This window comes from Conger conger, chromosome 12 (genome assembly GCF_963514075.1).
Source record: "Conger conger chromosome 12, fConCon1.1, whole genome shotgun sequence".
NCBI lineage: Eukaryota > Metazoa > Chordata > Actinopteri > Anguilliformes > Congridae > Conger > Conger conger.
Window position 1 is genome coordinate 11583840 of NC_083771.1, and position 12058 is coordinate 11595897.

The window sequence follows — 12058 nt, forward strand, 5'->3', positions numbered from 1 at the left end:
CAAAGGTGTCCTATTGGATTCAGATCTGGTGACTGGGCAGGCCATTGAAGAACATTGAACTCTTGTGATGTTCATGAAACCAGTTTAAGATGACTTTGCTTTGTGACATGGTCCGTTATCATGCTGGAAGTAGCCATTAGAAGATGGGTACATTGTGGCAATGAAGGGATGCACATGGTCAGCAACAATACTCAAATAAGCTGTGGCATTTAAGTGATGATTGATTGGTATTAACAGGCCCAGAGTGTGCCAGGAAAACATTCCCCACACCATTACACTGCCACTTTCTGTTCTTGGCTGACAGACGTGGAACCTGACTTGTGGTCTTCTGCTGTTATAGCCCATCCGCCTCAAAGTGTTGAGCATCCTGAGATGCTTTTCTGCTCTCATTGTACAGTTACCATAGCTTTTTGGTCAGCTCAAACGTGTCTGGCCATTCTCCGTTGACCTGTCTCATCACCATATTGTGTCCCTCTGCAGAACTTCTGCTCAATGGATGTTTTTAGTTTTTCACGCCATTCTAGATAAACTCTAGAGGCTGCTGTGCATGAAAATCCCAGGAGATCAGCAGTTACAGAAATACTCCAACCAGCCAGTCTGCCACCAACAATCATTTGACGGTCGAAATCACTGAGATCACATTTTTTCCCCCATTCTGATGGTTGATGTGAACATTAACTGAAGCACCTGACCCGTATCTGCATGATTTTATGCAGTGCACTGCTGCCACACGATTGGCTGATTAGGTAATCGCATGAATAAGTAGGTGTACAGGTGTTCCTAATAAAGTGCTCAGTGAGTGTACTTATTCTTTTATATATTTATTTGTTTTTTATTTGTTTTATTTTTTAAATAGATTTAATATTTAATAACCATTCAAGCTAAACCAAAGACAACCAAAAACAAACACCAGATAATGTTCCGTCTTATTTGAAATACTGACATTTACATTGCAATGTAAAGCACTTAAGATATCCAGTCAAGCTGCCTGTTCATGCCTCACGTTAATTTATGAAATAACTTGCAGCCTAAATAATACACAGCCTCAATAATATGATGTAACTCCTGATATTTGCCTGATTGGTCTGTTTCCCCCTCTTGCTCCGCCCCCCGTCCCTTAGTCCAGGACAAATCTGAGGTGGCGGCCATGCCTCTGTCGCTGGAGAGCCGCTCCTGCGTCCTGATTCGGCGGGACCTGGTGGCCCTGCCCGCCAGCCTCATCAGCCAGATCGGCTACCGCTGCCACCCCAAACTCTACACCGAGGGCGACCCCGGGGAGAAGCTGGAGCTCGTGGGAGGTACGGTGCGCCGTGGAGGGCACTAACGGCCCAGTGTAGCGTAGCGTCGCACGGTTTATCGTAGCGTCGCGCGGTTTATCGTAGCGTCGCACGGTTTAGCGGAGTGTCGCGCGGTTTAGCGTAGAGTCGCGTGGTTTAGCGTAGTGTCGCGCGGTTTAGCGTAGCGTCGCGCGGTTTAGCATAACGTAGCACGGTTTAGCATAGCGTAGCACGGTTTAGCGGTGCGCAAGTAGCTAGCGCAACGTAGGACGGCGCTACTCAACTCAACATCCTGCGGGCCACTGTGTCTGTGGCCATTTGCTTCAACCGTGCGCTACACCACCTGATTAGCTTATTATCTGAACCAAGCAGGTGAAATAATTAGTGAAATCAGGTGGTGAAGCGCACGGTCGGAGCGAATACCTGCAGACACTGCGGCCTGCAGGACATGGAGTTGAGTAGCGCTGATGTAGGATAATCAGGTTAGCGCAGTGTAGCTAAGTGCAGTTCAGGGGTGTCCCCCAGAATGGGTCACAGAATTCAGGCAGTCATTGAATGCACAGGATTTGCAACCAGTTACTTTATTTCAGATTATGTTCATTTATCCAATTACCATGTTTAAAAAGGGTTGCACTACCTACATGGATCAATTGATGTAATCGATGTAAACACCCTCAAATTAAAGCTGACAGCCTACACTTTAACATAACTTTAATTCATATTCATTGTTTTATATCAAATCCATTGTGTTGGGGTACAGAGCCAAAACCGCAAAAGACGTGTCATTGTCTCAAAACGTCTGCATTCAATGTTATATAACATGATCTGAAAGGGGTAAACACATCTTCAGCCGCTCGCACAGACCTGGGTGATGCACGGCAGCCATTTTGTGTCAGACACACAGCAGGTGTTCCACTGAAGGCCTCCATCTCTCTCCCAGGTACCGGGGTGTTCATGACCAGAGGGCAGCTGATGAACTGTCACCTGTGCGCCGGAATCAAGCACAAAGTGCTCCTGCGTCGTCTCCTCGCCACCTTCTTCGACAGGTAAGAACCTTCTTTCAGTTTTGAGAACGGGGGGGGTGGTGGATTGGGGCATGAAACCTGGCAGCCTGGTGTTTTAAACACAATTTTTATGTATTGGTTTTCTAAAAATAGTGTGTTATCCAGGTCAAAGTGGCTGTGAATGGTTTTGTGCTCGGCGGTTTGCATTGGGGTTGTGTCTGACACGTGTTGCGTGGGTTGCCCTCTGGTGGCCGGCTGTGGTACGTGCAGGAACACACTGGCCAACAGCTGTGGAACAGGCATCCGGTCCTCCACCAGCGATCCCAGCCGGAAACCGTTGGACAGCCGTGTGCTCAACGCTGTCAAACGTGAGTCTCCGCACACCTCCCCGTCCCAACATCTGCTGTGTGTGACCCGCACATCCCGCAAACGGCCATCAGCGATCCTTCACACACACTTCCAAGCAGAGTCACTTACAGGGAAAAGGGTCAGGAAAGTCCAAGGGTCAGGAAATAAAATTCCTAGCATATTTTCCTTCCACCCGTTAACTCTCCAAGCTGATTTCAGTAATGTAGTCTACCTCCTGGCTGAAAAATTACGCTGATTAGCAAATCCAGGTGGTCAGGACAAAATAGTGAAGAGGACTTTGACTTTCTGAACCTGGAGTTTACACCTCTGGCCACTTGAGTTACCTCTTGTGGGCACAGCAACTATCCCCCAACTGGATTTGAGCGCCCAACCCCTGTAGTCTCAAAGCCAGCCTTTCCATTTTCAGAGGCCCATTGATATGTGGTGAACCAGAGAAGACCTTAACCCTTGTATTGTCTTAAGGGTCAAAATGACCAGCCACTAAATCCCCTAAATTATTTTCTTTCAAACTGAAATTTGCTGACAAAGTTTGTGGTGAGTGACAGGTTGTTTCTTGTGATTTGGTGAGTGACAGTGATTTGTGGTTTAAAATTCAATGAAGCTGCTTTATTGTAGGGGTGGAGTGAAGGTGGTACAATTTTCACCCTTAGGACAAGGGGAGTATACACAATGTTAAGAGGACACAAGGATTAAACAAAGGCCTAAAACTAAACTGAGCAAAAATGTTTGTTATTTGGAAGTGAAGTGCTTTTACCCTGTTACACCAGCTGTGTGGAAGATTCATGCGCATGTTGCAATCCTGTGGAAGTTGCGTAAGCGGGAGTGAGTTTACGTTGGCAGATGTGGACCTCAGCGTCTGGTACAGCCGGGCCGAGGAACGCCCCGCGCCAAGGAAAGTAACGGCTGCGGTCAGCCAGAGGTCAACCTGACATTGACCCTCTTCTCGTTTATCTCCTCCCTCTCTCCCCTCCTCCTCCCTCTCTCCCTCCCTCATCCCTCTCTCCCCTCCCCCCTCCTCCCTCTCTCCCTCCCTCTCTCCCCTCTCCCCCGGTCCGCAGTCTACTGTCAGAACTTCGCTCCCAACTTCAAGGAGAGCGAGATGAACGTCATCGCGGCGGACATGTGCACCAACGCGCGGCGCGTGCGTAAACGCTGGCTGCCCAAGATCAAGTCCATGCTCCCGGACGGGATGGAGGTGTACCGGAGCGCCGCGGCGGCGGGGCTGGGGCTGGGCGGGGGCGGGGCCCCGGGCGGCGCGGTGGGGGCGGCGGGGGGCGTGGCCCTGCCCTTCGAGGCGGAGTTTAAGTCCCTGACGCCGGCCGGCCTGGCCTCCTTCGAGCAGCGGCTGTACGGCGAGAGGAAGGACGCTCTGAGGACACACCTCCAGCTGGGCGGGGCCAGCCCCGGGCCCGAGGCCACGCCCGAGGGGGCGGGGCCTGAGCTGCCGGGCGGAGCCGGGGAGGGGGAGGAGCCCGATGAGGAAGAGGAAGAAGAGGCGGGGTTAGAGAGCGCGGCGGGCGGGGCCGGGGCCGTCTCCCTGGTGACGGGGGGAGAGGTGGGCGGGGCCTGCACCCCTGACGGACAGAAAGGGGAGGATTTCGGGGAGGGGCTACGGTTAAACGGGCAGTGAGTGTTTCCGCCCCCCCTATCACAGCACCACCCCCCACCCCCCACCCCCCCCTTACACACACACCTCTCCCAGACTCCACCCTCCAAAGGGAACCTCTCCGCATATTTCACCACACTAGCAGAACACAGACCACACTACAGACCACAGGCACATACTGACCTCTCCCCCAAACAGTACCGACACAGGCATTGTTTGAAAGACCAGCTAGCCTATCAGTGCCACAGAGAGGGCCTATTTCAGACTTTGTTACATTAATGCAAAACAAAAGGTATTTCCACAGTCGCTAACCAAAAACAAAAAAAGTATCAGGACTGCATTACGCTGATAGGATACAGACTAGAGTGTGTAAGAAGTTAAGTTGCCTTTGGGAAACCAAACAAGAAGTATAAAGGCCAAAATGACATTGAGCTGAATAAAAAATGTCCTTCTTTGATAGAAACATGGAATACATTTAGCATAGTGGGGGGTGGGAGGGGCAGGGGGGTGTAAGGACAGCAGAATTGCATTATGGGGACTATACTGTACCCACTGACAGATGAACACAGCTACATGTACGTGGGTATTCTGCTCAGACGATGGCTTTCGGTTTGGAAAGACGCTGAAAGGCCTTGTTCTGTGAAAAATGCGCATTGAGGGCGATATAATCAGCGGTTATACAGTAGTTTATATGATTTTCGGTATTAATTGGGTATTCATTTCAACCCCCTCCAGAAACACGGCGCTTTTGTGGAACTGCAGGCTGCGTAAGACTGAATCCTCTCTCAGAAGAGTATCAGAGAGGGTTTATGCGAGTTTGCTTAAGGATGGGGCAGAAGAAGAGGGGGCAGTGAGAGGAGAGATGAACGGGCTCTTTGTGTGGTTTTACAGCCCTGCTGAGCTTGGTTAGCTGCCATGCCTGTGTCTGTATCAACATGTTTGTTTGGATGTGGAAAACACACACACTCATACACAAGGCAACACGGCGTGTGTGCACACATAGCACACCAACACATGCCCATGTGCACACGCATGTACGTGCATACTCACACACACACACACACAAACACAACACAACACAGCGTGTGCGTGCACACACACGCAGGCATACCGAACCCACGCATGCATGTACATACATACTCAGACTCTCTCTCACACAGACACACACGCACACCTTCCTGTTTTTGCTGGTATAGATGCACGAAATACTCCCAACATAACAGAAACCTGCGCTTGCAATAGCCTTCAAGTAATAATAATCTTAAGTTCCAGGACTAACCACACACACTCACACGTGCACACACACACACACACACGGTACACACCCATGTACGCATACCCACACACACGAAAACGCTTGCATGCAAAATGAATAGAGAATAAAAAGAACCAATCACTAACTAATCTGCAAAAATGAAAAGAGAAAAAAACTTTGGCTGCCTGAAGAAGCAACATTAACATTGTAAAGACTTTTCTTCTGTTCGGACTCGTGGGCGGGGTCAGACCGGGTCGGGAGGTGGGATTGGGCTGGCAGCTAAGGAGGGGCGGGGCCGGAGCGCGGGCGGGGCCGGGGGGGAGGGGGGCGGGCGGGGCAGCCGTTGTTCCACTGTGCGAGCGAGCGAGGAGGGAGCAGCACTACGATCAGGGTTCATCCTGCGTGGACTCTGGGTGCTCAGTGCCTTCTCCGCCATTTTGTTTCTTTTGTTTCCCTTTAGTTTTGTATTGAAAATGAGAAAACACACAAAAATATATATATCCTGCTGGCTTAACGCATTTGCACTTGGAGAGAGGAGAGGAGGCATGTGAGGACGCGAGCACATGGTTGGGTAGGGTGGGGAAAAGCAGCTGACGCAGCCTCTCTGCTTTCAGCCCGCTTTTCCCGCCTTCGTCAGACCTCTGCAGACGAAACGCCCCCAGCCATGCCACAGAGACTGTCGATTCTGTAGGAGACATAAATTGCACATGATTGTTATTGTTTTGTTTTTTTGCCCTGCAAACAATGGTTCAGTGATGCTTGATCAAAAAAAAAAAACCTTGAATGGTTGCCAGGGAAGAAGGCTGAAATGTGGATTATATTTGGCATGAAATTACAGTAAACACCCACCAAAAGACCCACATATTTAAGGTTTATGCATATGTTACTTAATCATACTAAAATAGCCTTTAAAACAAGAAACCCTGAACTGTATACTGGCTTATTGCGTCATCTAGAAATGCACTAGCTAGTCATAATTTGAATGTCTTATGTGCCATATTAGGAAATGAGGACGATCGAATAGCACTTGAGATATATTACCAGATTATGGTTCTTCCATTGGAAAAAAAGGTGGGCGTGTGACGCAGAGGTTAATTGCACTAAGTTGTGGAAACGTTTACAGAAGTATTACTGTGAGAGAATACTATCTTGGTTTGTTCTTCATGTGGGTACAGTGAGAGAGGGGGTAAGGGGGTGGGTGTGGAATGTATACAGGTGAAATGATTTTCATAAGTGTCTCATTTACTGAGGACGAGGCAAAGATGCTCTTGGAAAAATTATTAATGTCTATGGGAATATATAAACTCAAAGTCCGTTGTAAAATATATGTCTCGATATATTTACACAAATACAGTTTGAAATATTAGAATATATACACTTTCACAAGGTATTACATTTCACAGGGTATTCTATAATTTACAAATGGAATTTGGGGCAAGTAATAAAGGAGTGATTTCTTTTTTGAATGTATGCAACATTTGAGATACATTTTATTACATTTAAAGATAAATACAAACATATGCACCAAATATTTTGGAAAGCGTGGACGTGTCATTGGTTGGTTTTCTTGTTGTTCTGTCGCACGCAGATTCATTAGGGTTGAATGGAGTTTTTTTAATGGTCTTTTGAATGGGCTCTCGAGAGGTCTCCCAGGGTCAAAGGTCACTGTTCCGAAGCTCACTGATTTGACATCTGTACTCAGAGTTACTCAGAAAGAGCTTGGCCATCTTGTGTAGATTTTATAGGGTATTTTTAGGGTGATGTTCATGTTCATGCTTCTAAAAGGATTCCTTAGAAGAACCCTGTCTAGTTCAAGCTTATTTGCCTGAGAGCTTTTACACTTCACACCTTTGATAGAGGGTTCCATACAGAACTAAAATGGCTTCCTCTATGGAGACAAGCCAAAGAACCGTTTTATTTCCCCTCAACCCAAATGGTGGCTGTTCTCACAATGCTTTGCATTGGCAAGGACAGCCATACATTTTTTTTTTCATGGGCTGATGTTAGATGTTTGGACTGGGTCTCTTGGCTCCTGAGGGTTTGAGAATGGTCTTCGGTGAGCCACTGCAATACTGTGCGTGTGTGTCTGTGTGTGGGTTGGGGAGGGAGTGTTGGGGGTTTCTGGGAATAGTGTGCCTTAAATTCCTTGGGTATAGAGAGTGTTGGGCCTGTATTTGGGCACGTTTGTATGGTCACGGTAGGCTGGATCCATGTAATGCACTGTGTATAAATGGCTCAACCGTGAAGAGATGTCGTTCCCATTTAACATTTAACTGTGGGGCCTGCTGTTGTGTCGGTACCTGAGTCAGGTGGCATGGAGGATGTGGGCCCTCCCCCCAATGTGCTTCTGGGGAGATGGTGTCGCTTCCTGCTAGTCTGTCAATGGAAAGTGTATCGGGTCTTAGACTGTGGGGAAGAAGTTTCCATTCATGTGTGTTCCTATTGCACAATATGGTGTCAACTAATGGGGAAAAAAACAACAGTAAATACCGTGACCTGCTACATTGACGTGGGCCTGGTGTAAGGCTAACGCTGACGTTGGTATGTAGGAGGGTCTTTGCTGTTGTTGTAGTCGGGTGTATTCCATTGCTTAAAGATGGTGGAGTTGTACCACCTAGGGTTAAGGAGAGACAGAAGTGCACACATGGGGGATTCTGATCGAACCTGAATGTAGCTCAGTTCAGTTCATTTTGAAAATAAAGTATTTTTGGGTCTTTTTGATGTGCAGTTACGCATCAGGACCCACCAGGTTCTAAATTCACAATGCATTGTGGGGGGGAAATAAACTACCCTAATTAAAATCGTCACCACAATGCTGACATCACAGACAGTCTGGTGACACTAATTGTGAGCAATGGAGTACACTGATTACTAATGACCCACCTTAAGTTGCTTTCACCTGATCAGTGTCGAAAAGCGTGACACAGCATCTAGACAACAAGTTGAGCCCTATCATGGTTAAATTTAAAGCTAACCTTTCCTAGCATGTCCAGTCGCATAGCTAACAGCTTTGTATGAATTAGGCAGATGTAGCCTACGCTACCTAGCAACACAGGCAGAGCCGTTTCACGTAGGCTACATGGCTAACTGAGTTAGCTCGGATAGTTTCTTGACATTTTGGGATAAATCCAATATTATTGGTTTCCCAAAGTGAGTACACAATTTAGCCTTTTATAACCGCTACTACTACTATCACATATTGTTTTTGTTATTACTGTTTAACAAATCAACAGCTTCCTGGATGGATGACGACAAAGCTTCAACAGCTGGCTGCTCTCAATTCTTCTTATGTGTTGTCAACGCCTTATTTGGGTTTGACGCTGATCATGTGAAAGCAGCTTTAGTGTTTTTCACCGAGTACTTTTTCTTTCTTTCTGTAACATGCCTTCTTACATGTACATTAAACACTCAAATCTTGTTTCTTTCAAGCATTTACTCATCATAGCTAACCTTAAAGTTATTTCATGTTTCGCTGATGTCATTTTCATAATGTTTGTCTGGGGAATGAAAGAATATGATATTGCACTAGAATCTGAGAGAGATAGGGAGCGAGAGAGACAGATGTTCAGAAAAAATCCTCGTAGACCAAGGCAGAGTGAGCGTAGGTTTTTTCCAAATTATTTAATCAATGGTTTCCTGACTTTTCAAATTGTTTACTTTAGTCAGTGACTATAAGGCCGACAGGTTTGTGAAGATCAAGGTCATGCCGTTTTTTTGCAGTATCACAGCAGAAAGGTGGGCAGAGCCTGTTAAACTGTGCTTTGCTGACTGATGTGGGCGGAGCCTGGTAAACTGCTTTGCTGAATGATGTGGGTGGAGCCTCTTAAACTGTGCTTTGCTGACTGATGTGGGTGGAGCCTGGCAAATTGCTTTGCTGACTGATGTGGGTGGAGCCTCTTAAACTCTGCTTTGCTGACTGTTGTGGGTACAGTCGTTCATTTTAAATGAATGTAAAATCTGTGTGATTAAAGTATGAGGGGGTGGGGTGCAGGGGGTAGATAGTGGACCAGGGTGTATCAAAAGCCATTGAGTGTGTGAGAATTGCTTTCGATCCTTCCTCGATTCATTCAAGCCCCTCTGTGCTTGTCATTGTTATGTTGGTCGGGTCCTGAGCAGAGGACCCTCCACTCCTGTCTGTTGGGCCTGAGTCAGGGACTTTGTGAATTTAAACCTTTTCTGTGTCCATCCATTCAGGACTTAGGCTGATAGAACTCTGGGCTGGTTGATCCTTCAGTCTTTTCATGGGCCGAAAGCCATTGACCTGACTACGAGTCAGAGCAAACTGCATCATTGTTGAGGATCGCCCATTTTACTTTCCATAATTATGCATCATAACAAAGACGGGGCCCAACTTCTACACCAGTTTGGTGGCCCAACTTCTACACCAGGCCCAGGTACTAGCAGCCTCGGTCACCTTGGTGAGGTATTCTGAGACTGCTGTCGGGTGTATTTATGTGTATTCTAAGCAGGCATGGAAACCACAATAACATGTTGGCCCAAATCTTTAATCTCTGTCATAAAATGGCAGCATTCCTGTTAAAATAAAATGCGAATGAGAGGTGGAGATGGAGAGTCTTTGAGAGGTAGCCTTCAAAGCCACGTGCTCAGAGCGTTGACAATCACAGAAGTGAAGACCATGTGCATCATGGGAGATGATGCGCTTTGGAGACCTGGGCACCCATGGGCCCTGCTTTGTGGACCCTTTAGCTTCCCCTTAGCCTGCTGGGGCCCCTGTGGCCCCACATACTGTGGCTATGGGCCATTTTGGTCTTTGTTCTTTTCTGGGTTACTTAAGGCAGGCGTCCCCAAACCTGGTCCTGGAGACCACTGAGGCCTGCTGGCTTTCTATCTTGCTCAGTGTTTAGTTGGTCTGATTAAACTCACCTTCTTGGGTCAGGAAAACAAAACCTGGAGGCTCCTGTGACTGTCCACTTGCCTTAAGGTTTGAGGGCATGTCTCTCCGACTGAAATACCATGTTTCAGTGAGGAACCACTGGCCTGCAGTGGTTTAACTGGTTTAATTACCAGAGGACCTTCTCTTCACTCTCAAAGCTCTTCTGTATCTCTATATCTAGCTCATATCATTTATGCACTGTTAGATAGCTTGTTCTATGACTAGATATTTGCGCAATCACTGAATATGGTTAATATTGAAAATGAACAGCCATTTTGTTAGCTGGTTCGCTCTACCCATTAGTGAAGCTTCTGTGGAGCTTTCAGCCAGATTGAACTGCATTGAGACCATAAATGCACATTACACTATGCAGGCGTTTTCTATTTCAGCAGAAAAACGACTGCTGAATGTGAACTGAATGTATGATCTTCATGTAGTTTGATCTGGCTGAGTTTATACCGAAGGCTCCATGGAGGCTTTCAGTCAGTCAATTTATTTCCCCTGTAGTTGGAAGATAATGTGAATTTGCAGGAAGTGACAGGTGATCCTTCCTCTGTCTCTTGTCCAGGGCTTCATGCAAGGCAGAGTAGGAAGTTAGTCAGTCATTAGGATATGAACATCTCTTATTTCTGCAGGGGACACTCTGGTCTGGGAGATTCTATGGTGCTTCTTATGGGGTTATTTCATGGGCCTGATTGAGTTTAGAAGGGATCTGACATGTTGTCCACATAAAGACTTTCATTAGGAGGATAACAGCTAGGACAAGAGAGCAAACAAGTGAAAATTCACTGGAAGGCAGCTTTGCTTGAGTCACCGGAAGACAAAATGGAGGGGCAGTTGTAGTATTTAGTCATAGGGGGAACTCTTCAACAGCTTTACAAAAAAAATAAAAAAATAAAAAATAAAAAAATATGTCTGCGCGCCTTTTAACAGAAACAACAAATAAGCGAAATGCCGCTTCGGATGTTATGTAGAGGATTGATTCCTTTGATTCCCTTCCTGCTGTGTTTTGTAATGTCTCCCTGTCTCATTGTAATGTCTGCCACCTCCCCCGGAGACAATGTGTAGTTTATGTGTAACTTTATCTTTTCTTTTCAAATGCAATACTGAACAGTCTGCTTTCTAATAAAACTCCTTACTTCACCATTGGTCTTGTAGTCATTTTATTATTATTTTTTATTTATTTACTGTCAGATGGCGTGACATGCTCCTCATCAGACAGAAGATATGGACACAGGGAGGTAGAGAGAATATCGGTTTTCCCTGGGCGTTTATTTCAGGTCACAGGAGCGAGAGGAAGGGAGGGAGAGAAAACTGTAAATAAACAAAAAGGTCTTCCCTGTCAGGATCCATCCATCCATCCATTATCTGAGCCCGCTTATCCTGAACAGGGTCGCAGGGGGGCTGGAGCCTATCCCAGCATACATTGGGCGAAAGGCAGGAATACACCCTGGACAGATCACCAGTCCATCACAGGGCACACACACCATTCACTCACACACTCATACTATGGGCAATTTAGACTCTCCAATCAGCCTAACCTGCATGTCTTTGGACTGTGGGAGGAAACCGGAGTACCCGGAGGAAACCCACGCAGACACGGGGAGAACATGCAAACTCCGCACAGAGAGGCCCCGGCCGACGGGGATTCGA

General features: G+C 46.9%; 1 protein-coding gene across 2 annotated transcripts in view; it reads left to right on the top strand.

Annotated features, from left to right (window-relative positions):
* The window catches only part of LOC133141913 (nucleus accumbens-associated protein 2), a 28539-nt gene extending 22744 nt beyond the window's left edge, over nt 1-5795 (top strand). For both annotated transcript variants that reach the window (XM_061262740.1, XM_061262741.1), the window contains exons 3-6: nt 1122-1298; nt 2218-2323; nt 2552-2649; nt 3709-5795. In XM_061262740.1, the coding sequence (XP_061118724.1) occupies nt 1122-1298; nt 2218-2323; nt 2552-2649; nt 3709-4280 (953 nt within the window). In that variant the 3' untranslated portion in view covers nt 4281-5795. The remainder of the gene's footprint in view (nt 1-1121; nt 1299-2217; nt 2324-2551; nt 2650-3708) is intronic.
* Nucleotides 5796-12058: the final 6263 nt, after the last annotated feature.